This window comes from Elgaria multicarinata, chromosome 14, assembly GCF_023053635.1.
Source record: "Elgaria multicarinata webbii isolate HBS135686 ecotype San Diego chromosome 14, rElgMul1.1.pri, whole genome shotgun sequence".
Lineage (NCBI taxonomy): Eukaryota > Metazoa > Chordata > Lepidosauria > Squamata > Anguidae > Elgaria > Elgaria multicarinata.
This window is the reverse complement of record NC_086184.1, coordinates 32,554,487-32,570,491: the sequence shown is the minus strand read 5'-3', so window position 1 is coordinate 32,570,491 and position 16,005 is coordinate 32,554,487. Positions and strand designations below refer to the sequence as shown.

General features: G+C 48.4%; 1 protein-coding gene across 5 annotated transcripts in view; it reads left to right on the top strand.

The window, feature by feature from the left end:
- KIFC3 (kinesin family member C3) overlaps positions 1–16,005 on the top strand; it is a 37,781-nt gene that overhangs the window by 6,581 nt on the left and 15,195 nt on the right. For 4 of the 5 annotated variants that reach the window (XM_063141029.1, XM_063141027.1, XM_063141025.1 and 1 more), the window contains exons 3-5: positions 5,704–5,844; positions 12,825–13,021; positions 15,503–15,568. In XM_063141029.1, coding sequence (XP_062997099.1) covers positions 5,832–5,844; positions 12,825–13,021; positions 15,503–15,568 — 276 coding nt within the window. In that variant the 5' untranslated portion in view covers positions 5,704–5,831. Of the gene's footprint in view, positions 1–1,950; positions 2,149–5,703; positions 5,845–12,824; positions 13,022–15,502; positions 15,569–16,005 lie in introns of those variants that run through there. The other variant, XM_063141030.1, reaches the window with a different exon arrangement.

Here is a 16,005-nt window from a genome sequence, read left to right as displayed (position 1 = left end):
ACACTGTGATTGGAAATGCAGGCATGTGCTGTGTCCTTGTGGGCCTCCCAGTTCTTCTAGTGCAGCCTTCCTCAACCTGGGGCGCTCCAGATGTGTTGGACTACAACTCCCAGAATGCCCCAGCTTGGCTGGGGCATTCTGGGAGATGCAGTCCAACACATCTGGAGCGCCCCAGGTTGAGGAAGGCTGTTCTAGTGGCTTTCCACATAGATGTTGCTTTGAATTGCAGTGAGAGAGAAGGAAGGAAGCTGAAAGGCATAAAATGTTGGGTTGTCACTTAAGAAGCCCCATCCACTGAAAGACAGACAGATGTGCACAAACTGGCTGTTTGAAGAGGAATATTGTACCGTTTGAAAGGAGCCTGCTTTTAAACAATGGGCTGGCCAAATCAAAGCCGTAGTTTTTACTCCTTCAAACTGCATGTTAAGCAACGTCGCTCCAGATTTGTCTTCTGTGATGCTATTTATAGATTAATGAGATAGCCAAAGTAATCTCATAGTCATGGATTAAATGAATATGGTCAAAAGACTTGCCCATATCATGATGTTAATCCACATTATTTTAAATCTGTGTCTAGCTTTAAATCGGTAATAAGCTCATTTTGGGAAATCCACATAGTAAGAGAATTCTGACAGGCCTACATTAGTTTCTGTCTGTTGCATATCAAATGAAGGTTGTGGTTCTGAAATTGACTTCCACTGAAGCGGGGATCTTACCCAGTTTTTAAATAAAGTGATTCATATGCACAATTGACATTTTAAATTGTGCTAGTTCTGAATTTCAAGTCTGATCATAGTTGATAATGAAGCATTTCAGGTTAAGGGTGGTGGTGGTCATACCTTTCGTTTATGCCTGGAGAGGAAGCATTGGGAACTGCTCTACAGGCTGCGTGCCCCTGTTCTCATTCTGCAAGGTGGGGTGATGGAATTAAACTTCCTAAGCAAACTAGGAGGTGTTTTGCAGACAGCCATGTATCTGTGAAATGGATCATCCAGTCAGGATATTGAACATGAGAATGGCACAGATGTGAAATAATAACCCACACATCTTCATTTCTCTTCCCTTTTCCCACTAGGGTGTTTTATTTATTTATTTATTTATTTATTTATTCATTACATTTTTATACCACCCAATAGCCGAAGCTCTCTGGGTGGTTCACAAAAATTAAAACCATAATAAAACAACCGACAGGTTAAAAGCACAATTACAAAATACAGTATAAAAAGCACAACCAGGATAAAACCACGCAGCATTTGATTGCATTTGATTGCATTTCCTTAACTTTGTAGAAACCATTTAGATACAGGTTTCTTGCAAAACTATAATGTTCAATGTACAGTCTCAGGATCTGTGTGCATTTAGCAGTCAGTCCTGTTTGCTGTGGGGTGGGGTGGGGAAAGGCACTTCCTTTCTCCCATTAAAATATTCAGTGAGAATACTGAGGACTTTCCTTTGCACCTGCTAAACCCCACCCCACCCCCCTGTGAAAATATATGAAAATGAACCCAGAGGCAGATCTGCAGATAGTCTTGACAATCAGCCGAGAGTCTAGTGTTTGGTGTGTTGGCCTTGAACCAGGGCGACAAGACAGAAACGTGTCGTACCTTTCAGAATGCAGTTTTCATGTGTCATGTTATGAGTCTTATCATGGTCTGAGAACCAGTGTGGTGCAGCTTCCTAGAGTTAATGCTTGCAATGGAAGCACATCCTGACACATCCTTTCTGGGACAGTGGAGAGACAAAAAGGCTTGCTGGTCTCCCCCCCCCCCCATGTTTATGGGAGATGCCTGTGTCTTGGGTTTCAATGTGAAACTTGTCGTTCTTCCACTGACTTGGACTATTTTGGGCTACAGGATTTGCAAACTTTGTGGGGTTGTTGGCAGGGGACCAGAGAGAGGAGGGGACTTGCATGCCTGCTCTAGATGCCTAGCATCATGGATGACAAGGAAGTAGGTGGGATCGGGATACCATTCTTTGTCTTTGGTGGGTTCTGGTCAGATCCACTGAGCTTTTCTTGTTTATTAATCTGGTGTAAAGGAACAGACAAGAGTTGCTCATCAGTGACTGTGGAAAGGATTCTTCTGAGGCTGCAGTTCTGTTAGTCCCCATTCATCTTCTGAGTGGACACACTCTGGTTTGGAAACCAAGGTAAGGATAATCTTGAAGCATTTCTGAGTTAGAGATGAAAGAGGAAGGGTTATTTCTTCTTCTTCTTCTTCTTCTTCTTCTTCTTCTTCTTCTTATTATTATTATTATTGCAGTACTCCCCACCCCACCCACCCCCGCCCTCCCCTGATGAGCCAGCACCAACTCCTGAAGCAGCTTCCAGTAAGTACAGAGTTGACCCTGTCAGTTCGGAGGGAGTCTAACAAAAATTATTCTCCTGAGATCAAGAAGGCACCTGTCTCTCATGACTAGCTGGAGTGTCCCTTTGAGGAGGAGCAATAGCTCCGTGGTGGATGGTGCTACAGGTTCAAGCACTCACATTTCCACTTAAAGAAACTCAAGCCACAGAGCTGGGCAAAACTCCTAAAGCACCATTGCCAGCCGGAGCTTAGTAGGCAGTGCTGGGCTAGAGGCACCCCTGGTTGACTTGGCCTGAGGCAGCTTGACCCATATGTGGTGGGACAGGGGAGAGGGCTTTCTCTGCTGTGGCACCACCCTGGCTGTGGAATGCCCTCCCCTTGGAGGCCCATCTGGCGCCGGCACTGGTTTAATTTCAGCGCCAAGTTAAGACATGGCTTTTTAACAAAGCTTTTAATGGCTAAATTCACCAAGCCTGTACATAGTTTTAATTGTTTTAATTTGTTTTACTGTTTTTAAATTTTATACCGGTTTTAGCTTATTAATGGTTTAATTTGTTTTTAGCCGTGTATATTGTTTTATATTGTTTGTATGATTTTATCTATACGCCACCCTGAGATCCTTGTGATATAGGGCGAGATACAAATGTATAATAATAATAATAATAATAATAATAATAATAATAATAATAATATATAATAGGAGTGCTGAACCACTTCCAGCCCAAATTCCATTTTGGAGAAGTGCTTGGGGGCTCGCATTCCAGGGGTAGGTGGGTCTGAAGGCAAAAGGGCCAAAATACCAGCATATTTCAGCTTAGCGCCCTCAGTGCCAGTAACTACGACACATGAGAGGCCCTTCAACCCTTTAGAATGGGGGAAAGCGTCACAAAAGCCAGGAAATCACCAAACAGTTGGCAGTGGGGGGAGGGGGAAGGGGGGCATGGCCATCTGGGGAATCCCGGAGAGCTGGATTGGGGCCCACAGGCCTGGGGTGTATATGAACGGGACTGGATCGGGGCCCTCCGCAGCATCTGGATAAGGGAGCAGCAGCTCAGCCTTCCCGATCCTGCTGCCCTCCAGCTTTGTTTTGTTTTGAGAGAGGGGCTTCTGATCTTCCCAGTTGCACTTTGGTGTGAGGGCAATTGTGGACATACAGTCATCCGGGCATGTCTCCCTCCTGGACCTCCCATGTTCTTGTCTGGCTCCTCTTTAAGTTAATTGGTCATGGGCATGTGACATTTGTCCTGGTTGATATCCATGAAATGAGCCAAGCTTTAAACAGATTAAAATTACGATTCTAGTGATACCTTTATTTATTTACTACATTTCACTACTGTTGAATAGTCCCAGTTCTCTCAGTCTATTTCTGCAGTTGGTCTGAAAAGGATTAAAGAATAAACTTTGGCAGCAGCCTTTTAACAACGTATTTAATTCTTAAAACAAAGGGGGGGAACCGTGTACAGTCCCCCGCTCGCATCCTTGTCTGCTGCCTCGATCCTTTCCTCACTCAGTTTTCCTCCTATAAGGGGAACGGGCAGATACAACTTTTAAAATTAAAACAAAGAGGGGACTCCTCTGTGAGCAGTCCGCACGACGCACTCATCACAGCTCTTGGCCGGCTCTTCGTACAGATGCCCGTGCTGGATCGCCAGAACACGACTGGGGGGTGGGGCATGGTGAGAAAAGGCTGCAGCGGGTTGTCCTGTGACACAGGAAGGAGGAAAGGGCTGGACGCGGAGCACCGGGGGAACGCGGTGCTTGGCTGGGAACGTGCCCGGGTGCTATTGAAAGGGCTCATCAATACCCACCCCCAAACACACCCCTGGTGAGCCATTGACAAGGTGGATACGGGATGGCAGACGAAGCCCCCCTCCTTCCCCCCCAAGCACAGGTGTGAAGAAAACGCAGCACAGGGAGCAGCGATGCTGATGGCTGTGGAGCCATGGCACGGTCCAGACCTGGGCAGCCTCTTTTCCCTATGAGTCTGCAGCAGGCTGGGCAGCGCGCTCCCTGACGTGCAAGGCAGCCGCTTCTTCCTGCTTCCCATGGGACCCTGCTGGTTTTGCACCGGGAGCAGAAGTGCCTCTTCCCACAGCCAAGTGCCCTGGACTCGGAGGCTGGAAAAGTGCCAAAAGAGGGGGGAACAGGCAGGGAGAGAGAGGAGATACAATTTATAGCTTCGCTCATCTATACTGCATATGCGATAATGCGCATGTGTGGATTAATAACTATACTACAAAAAAAAATCTGGAGATAAATCGCTGTTGCTGCTGCAGTGAGACGCTCGTTGGCTAGATTTGAATCAATGAAAATTTGGGTTTATATTCAGTGAGGAGCAATGCTGTTGTCCTATCCCGTTGGCTGTACTGCTCAAGAACAGAGTAGTTGGGCAGTCTTTTAAATGCAGCAAGTTGCCCTTTACTGTGCACAGTTGGGTTTTTTTATTTCCAACTTCAAAGGCTAGAAGAGGTAGTGGAATCACTTAGTGGCCCTTCTTCTGTGCCATTCTGTGAGGTGCGCTGGGTATTCAGGAAAGAAAAATAGAGAACACAAGAAAAAAGTCCAAACATGTTTTCCCTTGTTCACAGGTAGACTAGAAATGTATTAAGCAATGTAAGTGACATTTTGAACTGGTGTTCAAAATGATTATTTTTATTCTTATTTATTGGTTTTGTACCACAGCTTTCTGCCAAAAATGGCACACGAGGCAGCTTACAGGCACAATAAAAATTGATTAAAGCAATACATTAAAATATAATAAAGACATAACACTTACAGAATAAAAAATAAAAGTATTTTTTTTAAAACCAAACATTGCCCAATCTTACAGACCCACTTACAGGCCAAGGGCCTTCTTGAATAAAGTGCTGTCTGCTTGACGGTGGAAGGACAGCAGAGAGGGAATGAACCTGGCCTCCCTCGGCAGGGAGTTCCACTGCTTGGGAGCAGACACTGAAAAGGCCTTCTCTTGAGTCGCCACCAAACCTGCCTCTGAAGGTAGCTGTCTTGAAAGAAGGGCCTCTCCAGAAGATCATAAGAACCGAACACACACACAAGGCCTTTTCCCAGAGTTCATCAGGTGTTCTTTCCCTGCTGCTGCTTTGGCCATCACCTGAGTCAGTCAGATCCCCAAATTTCTTCTCTGGCAGCGTTACACATGTCGCTGGGACCCCCAAAGAGCTTTGCGGAGGAGCCTGTGGCTGTTCAGTGCAGTGCTTAAAACACACCCAGCCTGGATTGGCTCCCATTAATCAACGGACTCCATCCTGAACAGCTTAGGGTGCCCCATATGCTGTGTGGCAGAGCTGCATTGTCCATCACATTCCTCTTGGCCGTGGCCAAATGGCAAGCCGGGAGGATTCGTGCCTTCAACTAAGGGTGTCTCTCTTGTTGGCAGGCGCTACAAACCAAACTGCACGAGGCCAGTTGTGAGCTGAAGAGTGAGAGAAGCTTTGGCACCTGCAGCCAAGTTTGGCAGAGGCTGGCAGCTGTGCCACCCTGGAGCAGGAAGTGGACGACGAGAACATGGAGAACGCAGGTACGGGAAAGGCAGAAAAGCCGCACCCTGCTCAGCATCTGAGTGGACCGAACCAGGAAACCAAGTAGCGTAGTGACTAGACCAGCCCTCCCCAACCAAATGCCCTCCAGATGTGTTGGCCATTGGCCATGTGGATTGGGAATGATGGGAGTTTCAGTCAGTCTAGCACATCTGGAGGGCAGCAGGTTGGGGAGGGCTGGACTAGAATAGTGGATTTGGACAGGGGAGGCCCAGGTTCGGCCTTGACTTCCCAGGAAGCTTGCTTGGTCTCTTTGGGCAAGTCAGTATCTTTCAGCCTAACTCCGTCTTACATGATCTCTGCCACGTATGCTACCCTTTGTCCCTAGAGGGGGCAGCAGGATACCATGGGATAGCTGAATGCAAGTTATTTTAGTGTAATGGTGTTTTCCATTCAGTTGTATAAATTGTATACCACTCTTTGATTGGAGTCCCCAAAGCAGCTTACAGCTTTCATAACATACAACTCTTAAAACACTTGAAAAATTAAAGTCAGGAAAGAAATGAATCCATGAAGAAAAGTACTGGAGGGAGGGAGCAAAGGATAATAAATGAACAGAATTTTATAATGTGTAACTCCAAACAAAGGGAAAGATAGAAACCAAAATGGGCAAATGAAAACCTCCCACACATTCTGCTGAACGTTGGGGGGCAATGTTGAGCTGGTGCAGGAGCAGGAGGCTCTGATGGCGTGGGGTGGCCGGCTTCCTTCTGGTTCTCTTTCACAGGGCAGTTGCGGGTGGTGGTGGAAGGGGACAGCCCAGCTTCATCAGGGTCAGGGGTGTGTGTGTAAGGGGTGTCTTTATCCTGGCCCCCTCCCGCCCGCCCTCTCCTTTTGCAGTTGATACTGAGCTTATGGCTTATTGAAGTGTATGAAGATTCAATGAGTTGACAATCTGTTCCTCCCTTTCCTGTGAATCTTCACATAAGCTGTGGTGACTATCGGCCCTCCCCCCGCCTTTTTGCAGCTGTTGGCATTATATTTGTTCCTGGATTGTTCCTTAAGAGCTAAGTGAGAGGGGTCAGAGAGGCTGTATTGTGCAAAGGTGTCATTGCCACCATGTTGCACAGACTATTTTGGTTTGGCAGATTCTTAGGGCGCTCGTAAGAGGGTGTCTTGTTTGGCCGTCCAGACAAGTGCAGGAACAAGGCCATCATCACTGATTTTACTGCCTTTGAATAATGAGTTTTGCTGCAATGTAACTGGCTGTAATAATATCATTCTAAAATGCTACTATAAAATATATCATTCTAAAAGAGAGAATATTGTACGAGAATCTTTTTTTTTTAAAAAAAACCCAAACTTCCACATTTTCCACAGTAAAAATATATGTGTGGGGTGGGGGATGGACGGACACAAGGATAAACTGCCTTCCTTCCCCGTCTGCCTCCCCCACCCCACCCCACCCCACCCCGAGGCCTTCACATCTGACATGGTGGTGCCCCGTGAGGTATGTTGCTGTTGAATATAGCAGATCCAGCTTGATGCGCAGCTGCTTGTTCTTCAGAAGAGCACGAGTGCAGAAGGCAACGCACATTCCACGGGGAAGCTTGCAATGGAAACCTGAACTCCTAACAATGCCAGCACTCACTATATATATATAGTGTTCCTAGCCTTTGTGGCTTCAGAAGATAGTTTGAAATGGTGTCCCTACCATTGAGGGACTCAAGTGGCCCAGAGAGAGAGAGAGAGAGAGAGAGAGAGAGAGGCCATGTGTGTGTGTGTGTGTGTGTGTGTGTTGTCTTCTTTCAAGACCAAACTACACATGATAGTTTGCCCTTGCACGGAAATGTTTTTGTTCTCCAGTTGCCAGCATGGGAGGCCCAATGCAGGTTGGGAAGCTGGTCTCTGTTGTGGGGTTAGCAAGGTTTAATCCAATGCCAGCAATTTGCATTGGAGAAAAAAATCTGCAGTGCCAATGGAAGGGTCCCAATCTGGATCAGAACCACAGTAGGGGGCAAAGGGTTAGAAAGCCTTTGGATCAGAATCAGGCCTCCCACACTGAGTAAAAAAGCTTGGACTTGAGGACTCCGTTATTAATGTCACCTGTAGTTTGGCCTCTGGTCACTTTCTTAGGGTGTCCATATGGAAAGGAGGCCAGGGCTCCTGTAACTTTAGTTGTATTGAAAAGGGAATTTCAGCAGGTGTCCTTTGGATGCATGCAGCACCTGGTGAAATGCTCCTGCCCTCTTTTGTATCTGGTCAGTCTAGAAGACAGGACTCCTGCAGCTTTAACTGTTGTGATGAAGAGGGCATTTCACCAGGTGCTGCATGCATACAGCTGACACCTGCTGAAATCCCCTTGTCTATGCAACTGTTAAAGCTGCAGGAGCCCTGTCCTCCTTCCCATAGGGTCACCCTACACTCTCTGCCACCTCCTATTTCACTCCCGTCTCTGCTCCTCTTTTTGCTGTTAATGCTGAACTTAGAAAGGCTGAACGGAACCCATGCTGGAAGAGTTACAGATCGGTGCATCTGCCTTCCTTGTTCTGATCTTTGAAGTCTTTAATTGCCTGAGCTTGTTCAGACATATCGGAGTGAGGAGGCACACCCTGGTTTGGAGGTTGCGCCGAGTCTCATTTCTGCCCTTCCTGGGGCCTCACAACAGACAGTGGGGGCGCGGAAGCAAGGAGGCTCTTGAAACAAGATGGAAAGGCAGAAGTAGGGTGTTTCAGGCGGCGGGCTCCCAGTGCTAACAGTGCGGCCGGTCCATCTTTTCTCCCTTAACGCTTTTTCTCGGGTAAGAAAATGGACAGAGAGAGAGGTGGGAAAACACAGGCGGGCGGGAGAGAAATGGAAGGTGCCGCCCCCTGGAGAGCTTCCATGTGCCGAGTTCTCCATCTAGAAGGCCTCGTGCTCCCTCAGTGCATTCTCTGCAGTAAGGTAAAGGACGGTAGAAGCAGTGGGGGATTCCGATTGGAAGATGATGTCGTTGTCATCTGGACCCCTGTAAAATCCTGCGAATGAGGCGGTGTGGTTATATAGCAAAACTTGTGTTTGGGAGCACCCGGAGCGAGTGGGGGGTGAGAACGGTAGGGAAGCAGTTCCAGGAGACTTGGATGCCTTTTTCTTTTCGAGCTGAAATAAAGCATGTGGCAGCAGCTGAGCAAGTAGGGATGGGCTGCGTATTGAGAATTGTGTGACGTCTCTCTGGCGATACCTGGGATCTTCCCAGCCCAGGGAGGTTCTGGGGGATGCCTGGTTTTGATAGCCAGGGGGGTGGGAGAGCCATTTGAGTGTCAGCTGTGCGTTTGAGAGGCCTTGGATCCAAACCCTGCCAATGCATGAGGCTTCCTGGGCGGCCTTGGGGCAGCCACCTTCTCACTGGAGCCGACATCGCAGGGTGGTTGTGAGGTGAGAACTGAGATGGTTCCATGTTTTCCATCGCCACCTTTAAGCACCTTGGAATTTCGAGCTATTTGCTTGGCTGCTGCAGGGTGCGTGCTCTTTGCTGGTGTACGTAGTTCTGGGTGTGGGGTGGGGTGAGGATGATCTCTTTTGAGCCCACACTGCTCTGGCTCTGGGTACTAAAGGGTTCATTACTGATCCGGTGGTGTTTGTGACTTTACTGTTAGCCTCCTGGAAGAGCTGAAGGGCTGGTAGAATAAATTGTGTGCAAACATTCAAATGAGTTAGTTTAGTGGGCAGTTGGAAATTTTAAAGTGGTTCCTAGCTCTTCAGACGTTGTCTTAAAACTCTTGTGGGAAAAGATGCCCTTTTTAACAAGCCAGCAACACCTGCTGCTTGATATTTGCCACGCAGTGTAATAATTGGAGTACTCATCTTTTTCCTTTTAATAAAACCACATGGGTGTGGCATCTGCAAGGAGTTATTAGTTAAATTGGGTGCCAGGCGCATGCTTGGCTGTTGTGGAATGGTGACCCAACAGGATATTGACACATGGTGACCTGCTTAGGGGCTCAAGCTGGCTGCACCCCACCACCCTTTTTAAATGGACATCTTCAACATCCTGTGCATCGACTGCCCTCAGCCATTGTCTCGACTGGTATTTTCAGTGAAATCTTTGTTTGGTTTAGGCTGGTTTTTATTTTCCTGCCCTTCCCACTCTTGCCAGAATTGAGAGCTGCCCATAGAAAATAACATAGAAATCCAGGCTTTGGGTGTAGCTGTCACTGGATAGCAATAGCCACTCTATCTTCCCATCACCATAAAAGATTGCAGCAGAGACCTGTCTTTGTTCAGTGTGGACCAAGAAGTTCCCTCTTTAGACAAGGAGATGAGTTACCTTTTTTTCTTTCTTTTCTTCCCTCAATATTCTAAAGGTCCTGGAAATTCACGTGGTTGTTATTGTTTGTTTTTTATTCTTTAAAGTCTTTTAATTTAGAAATCTGTATAGAATCCTAGAATAGCAGAGTTGGAAGGGGCCTACAAGGCCATCGAGTCCAACCCCCTGCTCAGTGCAGGAATCCACCCTAAATCTACACTTCTATGTGTGTAGAAACCAATGCCTAACTTATGGTGGTCTTGTTCCGTTTCCAAAGTGACAGGCGGCCGACCGCCCTGTTTCACTATTCAAGAGAAGGAGGAGTGGAAGAGCAGTGTAGGGGGTCTGTATTGCTTCACACGGTCCAGGCAGGGCTGGATGCTTCCCAGGCTCTCCTTTCCAGCTGTTTTCTTGGCAGTTGCAAGGGAGGCGGACCCAAATATTTCAGCTCCAGTCCCTGGTTTGATATATAGCTGCAGGAGTAGTGGAAGACGTTGCATGCGATGCCCCCATCACCACCTGCAAGGCCTTCTGCCCAGCCTGATTGACGGTCTCCCTTTTGCCCTCTGGCAGCTGTTGCTATGGCTCCACTGGAACAACAGGGCTGTCCTTCAGTGGGATCTGGGAGCTCTTTCCAGAGCTGTGATTCTGGCCAAACATTGTTAGAGTGGTGTTCGCAAGCCTGCCTGCCTGCCTTTGCTGGGGAAGCCAGCAATAGAGGCCTGGGGTTGGGGCGGGGAGAGGGGAGGGCTAACACGGTTTTATTTATTCATTTATTTCTTTGATTTATACCCTCCTGCCTTTCTACCAAAAAACGGCACTCAAGGTGGCTTGCGATGCCAGTGTGCTTTGGTGTCAATTCTAGGAGGGCTCCTGAAGCTGCCCTGAGGCTGCTGATCGTTTAACTATTTCTCAGAAATGGTTGTTGGCCATGAAAAGCTCTCAGGTGTAGATGGTCCTTTTTCATTCTAGCCTGGCTTTTTTCTTAGTAAACCAGCCATTGTGGGTGGATAGGTGGGGAGGGGAGGGCAGGGGGAGGGCATCGCCCTTTCGGATTGCCCCCAGGGTGTCCTGGGCATCTTTCACGTCATTGAATCACGGGTTCTGTCTGTGTGTTCTTCTTTCTTGCTGGTGGTGACAGGAATTCCGAGTGCGGTGGGCGAAGAGCTCCTCCCCATGGGGCACAGAGGCAGCGTGGTATTTATCTACGGTCACCATGCTTGCTTGTGTGGTCATCGTGTACATCCCACTAGCCAAACTCCTTCGTGGAGTGTTGGGCAGCCGGTGGTGATGCGGCATTTCTGTGTCTTCTTCTCCGTGCTCTTTTGCCATCTCTCCAAAAGCTGAGCTTGGAAATCTGTTTCTCTGTGCTCCCCCATAAGTCCAGAGGCCCCAATTTCCTATGAACAAGGCTTTCTTAACATATTGTGTCCTCCAGACATCTCTCCAACACACCTAACAATAAAATTAGAGGTAGCTGCACTGGCCCTTTGGAAGAAATGGAATACCAAGCAGTAATGTGCTGAAATGTACTGAAATTTCACAAAGCAGGGAGCAAGCGTTCAAAGAGCTTCTTTCTTCAGACGAGTGTTTTATCGCACACTCGTGACTGACCACTCACGAATTTTCACGGGCCATTTTGACAATGCCGTGTTCCTCCTGCTGCTCCTGCCATTTTTTTCATTGTAAAATAATCCTCTGAAAACGCGACTCTTCTGAGCTATATCGACATTTGTTGGTATTTCCTGCCGTGTGCAGCAGAAGTTTCGCTACTAGAGGGCGCTGTCCCACTACACTGAATGGGCCACGTGGTTGCAGAAGAGATGCAGCTTCAGAGCCAATGGTAAGGGAATGCGATTTCTCCCCGTCTGAAGGAGCTCAAAGAGATTCTTATTCAGGCTAGATGTTTAGTAAAAGAAAAAGGTTGTATGTGGGGGCAGGGAGAGAAAAATATATTTGTGGGTAGGATAGAAAAGTCCTGAAGCGTGTAGGACCTACATGTCATTCAGCCAGCAGAAGGGAACCTTCTGGTGTAGTGCAATTTCCCTTTTCGCCTTGCAGCTTCCCGCCGACCCTGATATTTGCTCTGGGGGTCGGGGGCTCACAGGGTGCTGCACAGGGAGGAGAGGACTGGGAAGTCTCAGACCACAAACAGAGGTCTCACATTGATCCAGGACTTAGACTGCAATACGCTTGCCTGGGAGTAAGCCCCATTGAACTCAGTAGGGTTTATAGACATATGTAGGATTGGGATGTAGAGTGGGTTAATTCCTGCTAGGTGCAAAACAGGTTTCAGGTTCCACCAAGGGCTCCTGGGACAGAAGCCAATTCTCCCTTTGAAAATATCCATGCCAGCAGTCGCTTGGATCCACCTCTGGCAACTGCTCACGGTAAACATCTGCTCTGCATCAGAGTTTTTCTTTGACTCCAGCAACATGGGCATTCCTTCCTTCGGGCAAACAGGCGGATGTGAGGCTATGTTAGCTGCTCTGCTGGAGAAGTGGCTCAGGGCTGGCTCCCGGGGAGACCGCCAGGGTTCCTGCCTGCCTGCCTGCCCTGGGGCTCGGCTGTTGCCTTTCCTCTTGCGTCAGCCCTTCAGGGGACCCTGCTTCGTAACCCCTTCATGGTGTAGCTCTGCCACCTCATCCCATGCTGCTCACATCCCCCTCATCTCACGCCCAGCCGTGCCTGCCCAGCGCCTTGTCAGCTTGATGGTGACTTCCTGTGTTGTTGCAGGGGGAAGATTCTTCGGTGGGAAGCGGCCCAGCCTGCCAGGGGCACACCAGCTCCCAATGGTTCAGAAATTGGTGGAGTCCCTGGCCCAGCTGCAAGAGGAAAAGCTGCAGCTGCAGCAAGAGTTGCTGCTGCTGCAGGAGAAACTCTCTGTGCAAGAGAGCAGCCAGCTGACTCAAGCCGTGCAGCTACAGACCAAGGTATTTCTTCTTTCTTTCTTTCTTTCTTTGAGGGTCTTTGGAGTGGAACAAAGTACGTCTCTGCTAGTGGTCTTTCTGGGAGCTGCTTGTGGAATCTATACGTCATCCTGGCTAGCATCCCTGATTAGGGCTCCCCATTGAGGTTTTGTCACAGGCAAGTCCGTGCATCGTTACGGACTGCGCCCCCACCCCCCAATCCCTAGAGAAACTTTGGGAGGAACCATTCTCTTCTTCAAGCATGCTGCATGAAATAAGCTGGAGAACCTGCCTGTGAGTAATTCTAGCCTGCTGTCCTGTGTAGCACATACATTCTTCATCATTATGTTCTGTCTTATTCCTCCACTTGTATGAGTACACTGCAAAGGCACAAAGAGGAGTGCAGGAACAAGGGAAACAAAAGGGTTAAAAAGTGCAGTAAAGGGGAGAAGCTATTGGGTAGGCATGCCATGGACAACTGGCCAAGGGGCACAGGGAAAAAGGAACACCTCTCTTAAAGTTACTGTATCTGAATTAAATAATCACATTTTAACACGTATTAAGAGAGGTAGAGCTGGGAGGGATCTCACAAGTCCATCCTCAGCCCACCAATACAAGCAGAGAGCGAGAGAAAACAGGGTTCCCCTTCTGGATGGAAGAAATCATAGAATCATAGAATAGCAGAGTTGGAAGGGGCCTACAAGGCCATCGAGTCCAACCCCCTGCTCAATGCAGGAATCCACCCTAAAGCATCCCTGACAGATGGTTGTCCAGCTGCCTCTTGAATGCCTCTAGTGTGGGAGAGCCCACAACCTCCCTAGGTAGCTGATTCCACTGTCGCACTGCTCTAACAGTCAGGAAGTTTTTCCTGATGTCCAGCCGGAATCTGGCTTCCTTTAACTTGAGCCCGTTATTCCGTGTCCTGCACTCTGGGAGAATCGAGAAGAGATCCTGGCCCTCCTCTGTGTGACAACCTTTTAAGTATTTGAAGAGTGCTATCATGTCTCCCCTCAATCTTCTCTTCTCCAGGCTAAACATGCCCAGTTCTTTCAGTCTCTCTTCATAGGGCTTTGTTTCTAGACCTCTGATCATCCTGGTTGCCCTCTTCTGAACACGCTCCAGCTTGTCTGCGTCCTTCTTGAATTGTGGAGCCCAGAACTGGACGCAATACTCTAGATGAGGCCTAACCATACTTCCATAGTTTTTGCAGAACTTGTCTGGTGCGTAGTAATAAGTGGACACTTGCTGCCCATTGGTTGTGTTCCGTCTTCCCTTTGGGCCATTTATAGCAGACTCATGACTGGCCACGTACAGACGTTTCCTGGTCAGCTTCATGACGCTGCAGTCATCCAGCGCCTCTCTCGTTCTTTCTGTGGTTTAATTGAAAACGGAAAAAAGTAGTAACGAAAAGATCCCCTTTCCGTTTCAGTGTGTAAAGAGGAAATACGAGATGAGAAGAGGCAGATCAACACCATCTTGTGGCTGTATAAATGAAACCTAGAGAACTCCTGGAGAAAGGAGGAAAAGGGCAGGGGGAAGGGAGCACCTCGTGACTCCGCAGTATCCGGGTGGAAGCAGCTTCCCTGGGTCTTGATCCCACGCGCTGCTCCAGTAAGCATTTGGCTCCAATAATTATATTGGCAGAGCTGACTGCATAGCCTGGGTAGCAGGGAGGGTTTTCCCCACAATGCCACCGGGTCATGTGAATCAAGTCTATTCACTTGCTCTGCCTCCCCCTCTTGAATCACTGCAGTCCTAACAGCCACATAGAATCGTAGACTTGGAAGGGGCCTACAAGGCCATCGAGTCCAGCCCCCTGCTCAATGCAGGACTCAACCTTAAAGCATCCCTGACAGAGGGTTGTGCAGCTGCCTCTTGAAGGCCTCTCGTGTGGGAGAGCCCACAAGCTCCCCAGGGAACTGGTTCCATTGTTGTCCATCTCCTGTGCTCCTTCCACTCCTTCTTGCCTGTTTTCCATCACAAAATGGACCCTTTTAATCCGACTTTTTTTAAAACAATGTGCTGCTATTTCCTGCTCTGTGTAGGAAAAACAGCGCGATAAAAATGGCCCCTGAATGAGCTGTGTGCTCTTCGTTTACTTCCTGTTTTTTCTCTGGGTCGAAAAAGAAAGGATCGTACCACAGGAGCGGGGGCAGAGAAGTGCCAGGAGGGAACTGTGATTCACCCCCACCTCCTGGTCTGATGATGCTCTTAGTTACGGGCAGCCAGGAGGGCTTGAAGCTGCAATAGGCTTGTGTTTTGGGTCCATCCTCTTTGGGCCCAGCCCTTTTGCCTTTGGCCTCTGAAAGCTTCTCGAAATAGAATTTGGCTGTCAGGGTGAAAGGGGTGCCCCACCCCTGTTTTAAACCAAAGACCAAAAGCGTTTTTTTAATGGTGGGATGTTTCTGCATGATTTGGGGGGGGTAACAATCCCTCAGGCACATCTTCATTTGTTTTCCAATTTGCAAATGATGTCTATTTAAGTCTACCTTTCTGTGTTGGCAGACAGAAAGTCTGAAGGACAAACTCCTGGAACAAGCGCAGGAAATGAACAGGCTCCATTCCGTGCTGGTGAGTTGCACTGGCTTCTTTGCGTGGCTAACATCATATAAAGACACTCAAGATGTCAGTTTGAGAAAACTGATGAGGCAGAATTAAACCACCATCTAGCCAATTTGGGCTATGGATAGGCTGCAAATGTAAGCAGAGCAAGTAACTGTTGTTGCACCCCGTGGGACGTCGGCTCAGGACAGGGGCACAGGAATGATTGCCAAGTACCTCCTGGAGTGAGGGCCCTGGTGTGCGTGTGTGTGGAGCTCCCATTCACGTAAAACTGCAGCTTGGAGTTCTTTATCCCAGCCTTTTCCAGCTTGGTGCCCTCCAGGTGTGTTGGACTACAACTCCCATTAGGGAGGCAGCTTGCTATATTCCTAGGATTATGGAAGTTACAGGCCTCTCTGAGGTTTTGTCAGCCATTGATTGGTCCGTGTCGGCGGGGGAGTTGGCAT